Source organism: Xenopus tropicalis, chromosome 8, assembly GCF_000004195.4.
Source record: "Xenopus tropicalis strain Nigerian chromosome 8, UCB_Xtro_10.0, whole genome shotgun sequence".
In the NCBI taxonomy this organism is placed as follows: domain Eukaryota; kingdom Metazoa; phylum Chordata; class Amphibia; order Anura; family Pipidae; genus Xenopus; species Xenopus tropicalis.
Window position 1 is genome coordinate 28,855,913 of NC_030684.2, and position 15,133 is coordinate 28,871,045.

At 43.0% G+C, this 15,133-nt stretch overlaps 1 protein-coding gene and 1 long non-coding RNA gene across 4 annotated transcripts in view; one reads left to right on the forward strand and one right to left on the reverse strand.

The window, feature by feature from the left end:
- Positions 1-15,133, reverse strand: part of LOC116406769 — a 79,719-nt gene that overhangs the window by 53,007 nt on the left and 11,579 nt on the right. The window lies entirely within an intron of this gene.
- The window catches only part of nr5a1 (nuclear receptor subfamily 5 group A member 1), a 116,684-nt gene that overhangs the window by 45,037 nt on the left and 56,514 nt on the right, over positions 1-15,133 (forward strand). For all 3 annotated transcript variants that reach the window (XM_031890258.1, XM_031890257.1, NM_001145741.1), the window contains 1 exon segment: positions 9,589-10,235. In XM_031890258.1, the coding sequence (XP_031746118.1) occupies positions 9,589-10,235 (647 nt within the window).

Sequence of the window (15,133 nt, forward strand, 5' to 3'; positions counted from 1 at the left end):
CCAGGATGCTGGGGACCTGGGGTCTTCCAGATAAGGGATCTTTACCTGAAGTCTTCTAAAAATCATCTAAACATTAATTTAACCCTATAAGGATGAATTTTATCTTAGTAATATTACAGGGAAGAAGCAAATCATTTTTAAGAACGTGTATGTATTTTATATGTACACATAAGCTTTGTTACTATGTGAGAACATTTCTCAGGGAAAGAAGATATAATTCAGAGCTACCTATGGGTCCCTTGGTTCTTCATTTAGCATTTTCTGTGCTTTGGAAGTCTTAAAATATGAGTGACCTTGAAAATTCTTGCGTGCTCAAAATGTATTCGCTTCTGGATGCAGAAATCTGCTGTTTTACAGAATTCTGTTAGTGAGACATACCAATTTTTTTTTTATTTTGCGGAAGGAAAATGTTAACCCATTGCAATAAGGAAAAAAATCAGATAATCAAAAATAACAAAAGAAATAAATAATATAAAAAAAAAACTAAAGCAAAATCAACAACTACATGAATCAGACTCATTATCCAGAATGCTCGGGACCTGGGGGTTTCCGGATAAGAGGTTTTCCTGTAATTTGGATCCTCTACCATAAGTCTAATAAAAAAAATGATTTAAACATTAATTAAACCAGGGGTCTCAAACTCGCGGCCCGCGGGTGTCATGAATCGGCGACGCTCCCTACCTGCTCCTGTGCGGCGGCGTCCTTCCTCCCGGCGCGGCGAATCCAAGATGGCGGCGCCCAGGGCTCCACGTGGGCGCAGGGACGCCGGCGCGATGACGTCACGCGCTATGGCGCCAAATTCAAACTTAAAAGGACGCCAGAGACCCAGGTTCAATGCCCGAGTATAGCTCAACATACCTATTGTGTTCCTGGGTCTCTAATATTCTTATCTGCTTCCTGTTGCTGTTTATTTGCCTGTTCCTGACCTTGAACCTTGCTGCCTGCCTTTAGTGACCTTTGCCTGAACCTGACCTCTCTATTGGATTATCCTGCATCTGTACTTCGCTCGGACTCGCTGGAAGCGGCCTTCCTCCTTGATCCTGACTTCACCTCTCCCGTGGGTGCCGGAGGTCCCCGCTGACATTATACTCGGGCCATGGATCCCGAGGAAGCGGTACCGGACGTCGGAAGAGCCCTTCGCGGACTGGCGTCCCGTATGGAGGCATATGAATCCCAGCAAGTCAGAATTGGGCAAGTACTTGATTCCATTTTGTCCCGTTTGCCCGCTACTCCCGCTGTCGCGGAAATTCCTCCTGCTGTGGTGGTTCCTCTGCCAGCAATGTCGTCAGCTCGTGAGCCACGAATACCTCCTCCTCCGCGCTACAGTGGCAATCCGCAGGCCTGCAGGGGATTCGTGACTCAATGCCAGATTCAGTTTGAGTTCCAACCTTCCCAATTCTCCTGTGAGCGAGCAAAGGTGGGCTACGTTATGTCTCGTCTGGAGGGCAAACCACTGGAATGGGCAACTTCTCTCTGGGAGAGCCAGTCACCCCTGACATTTGATGTGAAGGAATTTCTACAGATGTTCAGAACCATCTTTGATGCCCCTGGTCGGGTCGCTACTGCCTCTTCACGCCTGCTGCAAATCCGACAGGGCAGTCTCGGTGCCAGTGAGTATGCCATAGACTTTAGAACCCTCATGGCGGAAACTTCCTGGAATGAAGAGGCGTATAAGGCAGTCTTCTACCAAGGCCTATCGTCCCGTCTGAAGGATGACCTGGTATCCAGAGATCTACCTGACTCCCTTGAAGATTTGATTGCTCTCGCTATTAAGGTGGACACTCGCCTTAAAGAACATCAGGCTGATAAAGAGCGGAGTAAAAAGTCTCATCCAGTCCTGGCTCCGCGCTTCCAGAACCCTATGATACCCCCGCCTTCTCCGCAGTTTACCACTTCCTCTTCGGAGGAACCCATGCAACTTGGGAAGGCTCGACTATCCGCACAAGAGAAGCTTCGGAGACGCCTTTCCGGCCTATGTCTGTACTGCGGCGGACAATCCCACTTAGCGGTTTCCTGCCCTGTCAAGCTGGGGAATACTCCTGCTTCAAGTAAGACTGTTGTTTCTTTTGCTGGTAGTATTGTTCCTAAGTCAGTGGAACAATCTCACCAATTTCATGTTCCTGTGCAGATCCGGTTGTCCTCCCAGGCAATTCCAGTCTCAGCCTTCCTTGATTCCGGAGCGGCAGGAAACTTTATGGACTTGGCATTCGCAAAAAAGGTTGGCATTTCCCTCTTTCCAGTGACTCCTTCTATTCGGGTCTTCGCCATCGATGACAGACCTCTCTCCACGGACACCATCACTTTAACCACCGGTGAACTATCTGTCCAGATTGGAGCATTACATCTGGAAAAGATGTCATTCCTGATCATCCCATGTCCTTCGTCTCCTGTTGTGCTGGGGTTGCCATGGCTACGACTCCATAACCCCTCCATTGACTGGTCATCGGGTCAAATCTCCCGTTGGAGTCAGTACTGCCAAAGACATTGTTTAATTCCTCAGCCACTCCAGCGGGTTACAGTCTCCTCCACGAGTTTTTCAGCTCTCCCCTCCGTCTACAGGGACTTCTCTGATGTTTTTTGTAAAAAGTCAGCAGAGTTTCTTCCCCCGCATCGGCGGTATGACTGCCCTATTGATCTCCTTCCTGGAACCATGCCACCCCGTGGGCGGACCTATCCTTTATCCCCTGCAGAGACGGCTGCCATGAAGGAGTATATCTCTGAGAATCTCCAGCGTGGATTTATCCGTCCTTCTACCTCCCCAGCAGGAGCTGGCTTCTTTTTTGTTGAAAAGAAGGACGGTGGACTCCGCCCCTGTATTGACTACCGGGGTCTCAATAAAATAACTGTTAAGAACAGATATCCATTACCCCTTATTTCTGAACTTTTTGACCAACTTAAAGGGGCCAAGATTTTCTCTAAGTTGGATCTCCGCGGGGCCTATAATCTCATCAGGATCCGAGAGGGCGATGAGTGGAAGACGGCTTTCAATACCCGTGATGGGCATTACGAGTACCTCGTGATGCCCTTCGGCCTCTGCAACGCTCCAGCCGTCTTCCAAGAGTTCGTTAACGATATTTTTCGGGACCTCCTGGGGAAGTCTGTTGTCGTGTACCTGGATGACATCCTCATCTTCTCTCAAGATTTGGAGACCCATCGCTCCCAAGTCAAAGAAGCCCTTTCTCGCCTTAGAGAAAATTTCCTTTTCGCCAAGTTGGAGAAATGCACTTTCGAAGTACCAAAGATCTCCTTCCTGGGCTACATTATCTCGTCTAGGGGCTTCGAAATGGATCCTGCCAAAGTATCTGCTATCCAGAAGTGGCCACTTCCCCAGAGTACCAAAGCAATCCAGAGGTTTATAGGATTTGCGAACTATTATCGCCAATTCATTAAAGACTTTTCTTCCCGCATTGCTCCTATCCTTTCCCTCATCCGCAAAGGAGGGAGACCCAATTGTTGGCCTCCTGTGGCCCTTGAAGCCTTCCAGTCCCTGAAGGATGCCTTCATTTCGGCCTCTGTTCTTCGACACCCTGAGCCTCTTTTACCCTTCTTTATTGAAGTCGACGCCTCTGATGTAGGAGCAGGTGCTATCCTTTCCCAGAGACATTCTGCTGATGGTAAGCTCCATCCATGTGCATACTTCTCCAAGAAGTTTTCCTCCGCCGAGCAGAATTACGACATTGGGAATCGTGAACTCCTGGCTGTCAAACTCGCCCTCGAGGAATGGCGACACCTCTTAGAGGGAGCATCTCATCCAGTCACGATCTATACTGATCATAAGAACCTAGAATTTCTTCAGTCTCTCAAAAGACAGAATCCCCGTCAGGCGAGGTGGTCGCTGTTCTTCTCCCGTTTCAATTTTGTCCTGACGTATCGTCCTGGGACTAAAAATCGGAAGGCAGACGCTCTGTCTCGAAGTTTCTCCCCCGAAGATCGTCTACCTATAGAGCAAGAGCCTATCATTCCTCCTTTCAGGATCATTGCCTCTGTATTGCCCCAATTTGCTGAACAAATTTTGCTAAGCCAGTCTGCCGCTCCTTCCGATACTCCGATAGGAATGGCATTTGTACCTCCCGAGTTACGCCTTCCTATTCTCCAGCAGACTCATAGCTCCAAACAAGCTGGCCATCCGGGTTCTGAAAAAACTCTTGAGCTTCTTCGACGCCTAGTTTGGTGGCCGACCATCCGCAAGGATGTCCGAGACTTTGTCGCAGCTTGTACAGTATGTGCCACCACTAAAGCCAGCCACTCTCGACCCTGCGGTCTTCTGCATCCATTGCCAATACCCTCTCGCCCATGGACGCATTTGGGTATGGACTTCATTGTGGAGCTGCCGCCCTCCTGTGGTAACACTGTCATTTGGGTAGTGATAGACCGCTTCAGCAAGATGGCACACTTCATACCCTTGAGGAAACTCCCCTCGGCTGTGGAACTGGCTCATCTCTTCATACAGCATATCTTTCGTTTACATGGTTTCCCTGTGGAAATTGTCTCCGATAGAGGGTCCCAGTTTGTTTCCAGATTTTGGCGCTCCTTGTGCAAGTCTCTGGGAGTATCTCTCCAGTTCTCCTCGGCCTATCATCCTCAGACCAATGGGGCAGCAGAGCGTGTAAACCAAGCTCTTGAACAGTTTCTGCGAAACCATGTTTCCCTTTGCCAAGACGACTGGTCGGATTTACTCCCGTGGGCAGAGTTCGCTCACAACAATGCCAGTCACTCCTCCACTGGAAGATCTCCTTTCTTGTCGGTGTATGGTCAACATCCTTTGGCCTTCCCTCAAGATTTGCTTCTCTCCGAAGTTCCCGCTGCAGATGACCTGGCGGCTCACATGTCTGTTATCTGGGCTGCCACCAAGTCTAATTTGGAAAAGAGTTCCTTGGTACACAAGACCTTCGCTGATCGTCGGAGAAAGCCTTCCCCTCCATACAAGGTTGGTGAAAAAGTCTGGCTTTCTTCCAGGAATATCCGCTTGAAGGTACCATCTCCGAAACTGGGTCCCAAGTTCCTGGGTCCCTTCTCCATCTCCGAGGTGATCAATCCCGTAGCAGTCCGGCTACAACTTCCCCCAGAGATGCGGATTCCTAACGTGTTCCACGTCTCCCTGTTGAAACCAGTGGTGCTCAATCACTTCTCCTCTGCTCAGTCCCCTCCTTCTGCCGTCCTCGTGGATGGTCAGCAAGAGTACGAAGTTGAGAAGATTCTAGATTCTAGGCTCTCCAGGGGGTCACTCCAATACCTCGTCCAATGGAAGGGATTCGGCCCTGAGGAATGCTCCTGGGAGAAAGACTCTGATGTACATGCTCCTCGTCTTGTGAAGGCATTCCATGATCAATTTCCTCAGAAGCCTCGGCCTAGTGGTCCAGTGGCCCCCCGTGGGGGGGGGGGTACTGTCATGAATCGGCGACGCTCCCTACCTGCTCCTGTGCGGCGGCGTCCTTCCTCCCGGCGCGGCGAATCCAAGATGGCGGCGCCCAGGGCTCCACGTGGGCGCAGGGACGCCGGCGCGATGACGTCACGCGCTATGGCGCCAAATTCAAACTTAAAAGGACGCCAGAGACCCAGGTTCAATGCCCGAGTATAGCTCAACATACCTATTGTGTTCCTGGGTCTCTAATATTCTTATCTGCTTCCTGTTGCTGTTTATTTGCCTGTTCCTGACCTTGAACCTTGCTGCCTGCCTTTAGTGACCTTTGCCTGAACCTGACCTCTCTATTGGATTATCCTGCATCTGTACTTCGCTCGGACTCGCTGGAAGCGGCCTTCCTCCTTGATCCTGACTTCACCTCTCCCGTGGGTGCCGGAGGTCCCCGCTGACAGCGGGCCATTTGCGGCCCTCGGTACAATATTTTGTGGCCCGCACCAACGCCTTCTCAAAAGCAATGAATGGATCACGATTTTTATTGCGATTCAAGGGATAATGCTAGGCACGGCGGGCGGGAGCTGCTGATTGCGGAAATGACGTTATGCCATCATAACAGTTATTATGGGAAGACGTTCTGTGTGCACAATTAGCTGCTAAGGAGGTTATGATGGCATAACGTCATTTCCGCAATCAGCAGCTCCCGCCCGCCGTGCCTTGCATTATCCCTTGAAAGCCAATTTTTTGTGAAATCCCTTATGCGGCCCAGCCTCATCCTGACTTTGCCTCCTGCGGCCCCCAGGTAAATTGAGTTTGAGCCCCCTGAATTAAACCCAATAGGATGGTTTTGGCTCTAATAATGATTAATTATATCTTTGTTGGGATGGAATACAAGGTACTGTTTTACTATTACAGAGAAAAAGGAAACCATTTCTAAAAATGTGAATTATTTGATTAAAATGGAGTCTATGGGAGATGGCCTTTCTGTAATTCGGAACTTTCTGGATAATGGGTTTCTGGATAAGGGGTTCGATACCTGTACAACAAAAAAGGCTGTTCAAAAGCCTGTTGCCTGCCTCTGGTTTCTTCTTATATGCCAGAAAATGTGCCAGGGCTAAGCCAGCGGCTTCTAGTTGATTGCAAGATGAAGTCATTGCTCTGATTACTTACTAGAATACCCTGAATACTCTGAACAAAATACAGCTAGGACCAAGGTATTCATGTTGCCTCACTATATACACGCTATATAGAAACAAAAGGGTGAAACTATACCAGTATATGACAACTGAATTGGCTGGTGTAGAATGTTGACTGTTTACCCTTTGATGATTTTTTTTTAATTGATACTTTTTTCTAATATATTTGGGTGGAGGGGATGATTTTTGGAAGGCCATCTCCCATAGAAAATAATTCTGCTTTTTAAAAAGTATTTCCCTTAGCTGTATTAATAAAACAGTACCGTGCAATTGGTGGTAACTAAGCTGAATTCATAATGTATGTATGTATGTATGTATGTCTAACTTTATTAAGAAAGCGCCACAAGGGTACAATCTTACAGTATACAAAATTACACACAGGGAGGACAAGTGTCATAATACATACAATAAATAAGTATAAATACACAGGAAGTAAGTGCCATGTGGTATGAGACACAGTAGGAAGGAGGTCCCTGCCCCATAGAGCTTACAACCAGTAGGATGTCTAAACCATCCTATTGGGTTTACCTGTACTTCTGTTGAAATAATTAACAACATTTATTGTTATTGGTATATGTCTTCATTATACAGGTATCGGACCCCTTATACGGAAACCCGTTATCCAGAAAGCTCCGAATTACGGAAAGCCTGTCTCCCATAGACTCCATTTTAATCAAATAATTCAGAATTTTAAAACTGATTTCCTTTTTCTATGTAGAAATAAAACAGAACCTTGTAATTGATTCCAACTAAGATAAAATTAATCCTTATTGGATGCAAAACAATCCTATTGGGTTTAATTAATATCTTATTGATTTTTTGGTAGACTTAAGGTAGTGAGATCCAAATTACGGAAAGACCCCTTATCCGGAATACCCTTGGTCCCGAGCATTCTGGATAATGGGTCCTATACCTGTATATTGTTATATACGTTTAATATTTTTTGCTTCAGGGAGGAAGCATTTATACTATACAGTTCCTGCAGGCATCAGTTTTCCTGGTGGGAAATATGGCATAGCAAGGTCTATTGCATTATTCTGAAATAGTCCTAAATCCTGTTTGATATTAAAACTACATTTGGAGTAAGGGAAGAAAACAGATTTCTTCCAGATTTCTTCCAGCTTTAAACTGCTCTGATTGTTACTAACTTCAGGTCCTGCTGTTTGAGGTCTCTCCCCTTCCTGTGTGGCTATTCTAATTTCCCCACTCCAGCCTTCTGGCCCATCACCCTCCTTCCCCCCTACTTCAGGATCTAGAGCCTCAGAGAATTTTCCTCTGCATTGCTTGGCAGATAAGTGCGGCACTCCCACACACACAGTGACACATTCCTCAATCCACATTTAGCAACTTAACCCAGCTGCCACGGCCTCCCATTTAAAGGGTTAAAGAGATACTGATATCGAAAATTAAACCAGTTTTTACATCCATCATAACAATGATTTTGCATTCCATTTATAATTTTGCCTTGAAAGTATTTGTCAAATGTTTTTACATTACCTATCTGATCCCCCATGTTCTTGTATGAGGGGGTGGCCATATTTGTGCAGCAGGGGTCCATTAGCATTAGAAGCTATAACTGACAGGCTGAGAAGGGACAGTCAGGTTGGTAAAACAGTCAGAAACTTCAAGTAGCAATTACTTACAAAATCAGCCCTATTAGTAAAAAACGATCAACACAAACTTTTAATGTACATTAATATTTTAAAGTAGTTTTTAGTGTCAGTATCACTTTAAGCCCTGGCACAGTGTTATTACTGTCACATATGTGTAAAGTGTCAACATTTTCTGCAGCAGTGTACAACAGATTAACCCAAACAGCCAGTGGATGCTGTAACAGAACTGAAAAGTTCAGAATCTGCAATATACTACTCTGTTAGCAAATGTTTGTGCTTAGTCTGAATTTAAGCACATTTCATTGGTCACTGTAGAGATTTATAGAAACCATGTCACAAATAATTATTTTTTTTACAGTCCCAATGATTGCACCATCAAAAGTGCAGTGCTGTGCCTGCAGTCACTAGATACTTCATGCACCCGAATTTGGCTAATTTAGCAGCCTGCGTGCTATATGAATGACCCCTAAAGTGTACAAATATAAATTTGAATTGGTGGTAATTCCAGGGTTCATCTGCTCAATAGGTAAACCTGTGCTAAATTTACAACCTGAGGTATGAAGTAACTTTAATAAACGGGATGTTTTGCACAGCTGACCAATTTAAAAACCATTTAAAAACCATTCAACTGCACTTGCTATTGTAAATGATTTCTAAAATGTGGTGTACGTGCACAAATGTAATTAAATTGAAAAACCCCTTGTCTTCTAAGGGCAGCCATACCAATTTTCCTAAAAACCCACAGCAGTGCAATACTTACTCATCTGAAATAATACTTTACACTGCAGGGCCAAAAAGGTCTCTAGAGGTAAGTTGGCCCCTAGAGAACTATATATATAACTTTGAAAAGTACACATTCTGGCAAAGTCAAAGTGGGTAAATTATTATTATCATGTATTTTTAAATTGCCAACATATTCTGCAGTATTGTATAATAAATGAGTTTATACATTGAACATATGGAGTTACATAGAAAGCAACCAACAACCATACAAGACGGGGGAAGGGGGCCCCGCCCAAAGAGCATAGAATCTAAAAGTAAATTTAAAAAACTATTTTTTTTCTCTAAATCCACAAACCAAGAACAATGAATATGAACACAAACGAGCAATGTAAAACTGAAAATGCAGTAAAGTTAAAAAGGGTTAATGCTTACACTAGTCATGCAATTACAATCAAAACATATTTTAGGGAAGTTTTCAATAACTAAACCAGTGAAGAATTTCTCAGTACTAGAGTTATAATCCATAGCAACCACAAGAAAATATACTATAAGCAATTAAAACATTAGTTCCCCCTGTGATATAATGTAGATGATCCAATAATTAATGAGTATTGTAACTGTCATTCATAATATATACAGAATGCTAATGCTGGGTAAATGGGCTATTAATAAAGTCAATTGTTTTTGTTGTTTTGTACAGCTGTTCGTGCTGACCGTATGAGGGGAGGGCGCAACAAGTTTGGACCAATGTATAAAAGAGACCGAGCATTAAAACAACAGAAGAAAGCCTTGATCCGTGCGAATGGTATAAAACTAGAGACTGTCCCACAGATAGTGTCCCCAGCTCACAGTGACTATGCTGTCTCTACCAACATCCACACTATCCACCCTGTGACTAAAAACCTCCCTCCTAACCCTGCCCCAATGACACCTGTTGAATATGACAGAGGGCCTTACGGACCCCCACCGCTTGGAATGACTATGCCCAACCATACGCCTCTGTCAAGCTATCAATACTCCAACTTCCAAAGCCGTACTATTAAATCTGAATACCCTGATCACTACACAAATATCCATGATCCCACCACAGTGGGAACCTATGTGTATCCTGAGGCCTACCCCAGCAGCTCTCCACCAGATATCCCTGAGGTGATCCTTAAGCTGCTTCAACTGGAGCCCGATGAGTCTCAAGTAAAGGCCCGGATACTATCTTGTCTACAGCAGGAACAGAGCAAAGGTCGGCATGAAAAGCTCAATATGTTTGGCCTGATGTGTAAGATGGCTGATCAGACTCTATTCTCCATTGTAGAGTGGGCACGGAGCTGTATTTACTTTAAGGAGCTAGAGGTAAATTATTTACGGTTTTAAATATTTTATTAGGTATTGTTTTGTTAACTAGTATAGATACAGACTGCAGGCACCAAAGTTCCATAAGTCAAAAATCACTAGTTTTTCTTTTAACAATTCCTTTTCATTTTAATGGATAGGTTAACATATTTGCCACCTTATGGATTTTAGTTCCTTAGCAACAGCCAGTTGCTCATGTGACTGTTTGTTAGTGAATGGCTAGAAGCTTTTGGAAAAAGAAATAAGAAAAGCAGTTCAAATGAACATGAATAAGGTAACATGTGGCACATTTATATATATATAGAACTAAAAGAGGGCAGAATAGTGGCCTATTCACCAAATAATGTAGTCCAAAGTGTCATAGTGATGTGGCAGATTTTCTGGCAGCAAAAACAGGTAGTGTTCTGGTTGGGGAGGGTTGCAATTTGAGGCCAAATGATAGTTTTGCCTGAACGCTGATTCTGTGATAAAAGCATGTATGATAGCTTCTTTCTCCTCATCTGAGATTTTAACTCTATGCTAATTGATGTCAACTGGTCTGTTTATGCATAGATTAACGCTAAACGGCATCTGTTAGCTTGGGTTTCCTAACATGATTTCACCATCCAGGCAATGTGCCATATTGCATTTATATGGTTGTTTGCCTAGGGGCCAAAGAACGTATTATACGGTACTCAGATAAGGACCAAATGAAAGCACTGGTGAGGTCCTGGCAGGATTTTAAAACCTACCCAACAGCGGATCTATTGGGTGATCTACTGATCTATTGTATGGTCATCTTTTCATGCATTTTCAGAATGTATATTATCTTAATAAATGTAGAAGAGCCAGACATATCTCTCTAGATCAAGAGTGGGGCCCATCATTAGAAAAATTGATTTCCAGGGCAACATGGCACAGAAAAAGCCAACTCTATCCCCTTCTGCAGCTCCAGTGTGCATCTCTCCAAAATATTTCAATAGTATTACACATTTTCTGTAAGGGGCAGTCTCTAACTGCATGCTGGGAATTGTAGTTTACAACTAGAGAATTAAGTGTAGAAATAGTAGACAAAACAATAGGAATGTGGACAAAGCAATTGCAAGATCACAAACCTGCAGATTCACGCACAACAATAAAAATCCAAGATAAGCCAATAAAATATCTATAGAAGGAAAAGGTTAAGAGATGGAACTAATTGCAGTTTTTAATCTCTCCCTCCTCCTGCATCCAGTAAACCTTATTTATACTGGCAACCACTGAGCGTTTTACTTTTTCTCGGTTTTATTTGTGCCTCTTGAAAGAGGTCGAGTTTACTTTCATTGTAATACATAGTACGTAACACTCTGTTCCCATATGACTTGTTGCTTCAGATGTTTTACAGACACTTTTACTAAGCTTAGAGGGGTTTATTCCTTACAATCAAGCCGGAGGAAGCTTGGCAGCACCTAGTGTCATTGGTTAATACCTGAATTTTATGCTCATGATTTCCCCTTGGGGAATAATCTGGTAAAGTAAAGGTATCAAAATATCCTCACCAACACTGTTACAATGATGGGCCATATTGCCATGCATAGGCCAGTATTGATGACAAGTCCACAGTTTGATTTGGCCAAAATTACACAAATTCAGTTCCTTGAAGGTTTTTGCCAACAGGTTGCCCAAATATCACTTATCAACTTGTTTAGTAAATGACGCACAATGTTTACAGTGAGTCTGAATGGAAGATGAAGCCTAACTACAAGCCATTATTAGGCATCAAACCAGTGTCGGACTGGCCCACCAGGAAAACTCCCTGTGGGCCAAGGTGTCAGTGGGCCCTCTTGCTTCTAACTATTAAGCCTATTTCATGGCCATTCCCTATTTCTGTATGGGAACAAGGAAGCTTGATAGATGGACAAATAGAGTATAGTATGTAGAGAAAAAGAGACTAGGATAATAAAGAGTTTGAGAGAGGAGAGGAGGAATTAAAGTCTTGAAAGTGGGCCCATGGTCCTGGGTTTTCTGCTGGGCCACTTCCATCTCAGTCCTACTATATGATCTGATGCACCTGCAGGGTAATGTACTGAGGAACCCATACATGAAACATGGGCAGATAATCTGCCAATGATTTTGATGTTTCTGGGCTTTCTCCTTCATCCTGTCTGTATGTTTTATTTTGTGCCTAGATGAAGCTCTAACAATGCATCCTTTTTCTTTTGGTCCTTCAGTTCCAGGATTAGTAGAGAAAGTTCTCTTATAAGAGAAAGTACCGTGTTCTTATGGACCATGAACTAGCAGGCCTGTCTTTATAGTAATGTTGTGGATATGTTTTTGTAACGGGGTATATTTTCATTTATCGATTACTGCAGCTTAATTAGTGAACAAAAACAATTCAACATTTAGATACAGTGCCCTTTAAAGATCTTTAGACCATTCCCTTTTGTAAGAAGCCTGTTGCCAATAGCCCAATGTGTGCCCTCTTTGGAATCTGGTAATAATCCCAAGGGAAGGCAATTTAAAGCTGTTGGTCTTTGGGCCAAAAACACTGGCCTATTTTTTAGAACCTACTAGATCCTAGTTCTTCCACAGTAAGATTTAAATAGGAAAACAAATTAAACTTATAATTACAAATTAACTTATAACGCCTTACAATTTTTTGTATGTCTATGAAGATTATCTTTCATCCACGTCATGATATACATTATCTAGTAGAATTAAATCTAAAGTAACTGGTTGTTTCACCACTCATTCAAGTGGCTTCTTCAGTTCATTTGAGTGGTAGGGAATTCCCTGGCAATTGAACCCTTAAGGGTAGTACATACACAGATTGTATGTGTCTACAGTTCCCTTAAGGGTACAGTACTAATAGGGAGTACAATGGAAGGCCTGGTAGGTGCGCATTAAGGTGTTTCCTCCCCTAACCTGTGCACTGTCTATATCAGGGATCCCCAACCTTTCTTACTAGTTAGCCACAGTCAAATGTAAAAAAACTTGGAGAGCAACACAAGCATCATAAAAGTTCATGGAGGTGCCAAATAAGATTGGCTATTAGGCAGCCTCTGTGCACACTATCAGCTTACAGGAGGCTTTATTTGGTAGTAAATCTTGTTTTTATTCAGCCAAAACTTGCCCCCAAGTCAGGAATTTAAAAAGAACAACCTGGTTTGGGGGCACTGAGAGCAACATCCAAGGGGTTGGTGACCAACATGTTGCCCCTGAGCCACTGGTTGGGGATCACGGGTCTATATCAACAGGCAAATAAATGTTTGTGTATGAGTAGAATGTATTATTGAACAATTCTACTCTGTTTTGTCCCTTTAAAATAGACCCTAAGAAGCCTCCTTATATTAGACTTATAGAATTTTCATTTTGTTATTTTGTTCCATTTTTGTATTTGCTCCCTTTGATAGAAACACCTACTGAGATACACAGGTAGTTTAGCCAGACATATAAGGTCACAAGAGCCCTGACAAAACAATTCTGTTTATTAGCTTTCAGGTGATGATTTAGGATTTATTATCAAATACGGGGGCCAGGTGTCAAAGCATTATCTAGTTTTGTGAGCACCCAAGAGATATAACAGATAAATGGGACTATGAGAGATTGCAGATGACCCCATTCTAGCCACACACAATCAATAGCAGCCACATACAGACACATTGCAGAAGGACAGTCCTGGGAATTGTGCAGACGTTTATTTCCCTTTGTTGAACAGAAGTAAAGCTTTGTGCTGTTCCTCTACATTTTCTCATCCAGTCAGCTTTTGGGCTGAATAGTAGAGAATTCTCTGTATTTTAAATTCTCTGTATCTTAAAGATGCAGTTACCATCTTCATGTTCATGGAGACAGTATTATCCTTAAGCTTTAAAATGTTAGGATTTACACTCAGCTGTACTGAAGAAAACTCTCAGCTTTCTCTCATGCAGTGGACTGCACTGGCAAAGGCTGCTGGGAAGGTAAGCTACAGGATAGACACAGGTAATCCAAAGGATTTTTATGCCCCCCCCAATCAGCTCATTGACTCCACAGACTTTACTGTATGACCTCATCATTTTAATGTAATCTGTCCCTCAAACATGAGAAATAATTGGCCCATTACATTCACAAGTCCACTTGTTTAGACTCTACAAAGAGATTTTCACGTATATAATATATATTTTCATTGTCCTCTTTCCTATTGTGATTCTGTTTGAATTAAAACATTTTAATGCTTTGGATTTGGTATTTAAGGGTATCAAAACACAAAACTGAAAGCATTTAGTCATTGGGGCCCACAGAATTACAGAATATCTGGCTTGCCCCTGCGGAACATCAGTGGTTGACCCAGAAGTGGCAGGACCCATGATTGATTTCCTTGTTAGTTGAATAAGCAGATCAGTAGCATGGTTGGGTTTAGTAAAAATGGTTCCGTTATTCAAAAATCATCCCAAATGATCACTTTTGAATAATGGCATCATTTTTATAAAACTTACTTATAAAAAATGAGGTGAGGAAAAAGCTTAGACCCTGAAAAGTTGAGAATATCATAGATTGTGCTAAAGCATTTGATATAGTTCTGCCCAATATTACTTATTAAATGAAGGATTATTGGATGCAAGAAAATTTACCAATGAGAACTCTTAATTATAAATTCAGAAGAATTGAGAATGAGAATGCAACCATGATGTTGCTGGTCTTCAGCTCCCATCGTGCCTCACCCTTCATTATATTTTAAATTATTCTGGGATTTGTAGTCCAGCAACCAGTGTTGGACGGAGGTGCCAAGGGCCCACCAGAAAACCTTAGGCCCACTCTCCCCTTCTCTATTCACTCACTTTATTTAGTCTCCTAATTACTTTTTTCATACTATTATTGATCCTTTCCTCCATTTCTTTTGTTTCTTCTCATATAGAATAATGATCATGGTATAGGCATACAAGGCAAATGGTTGGGTGAGC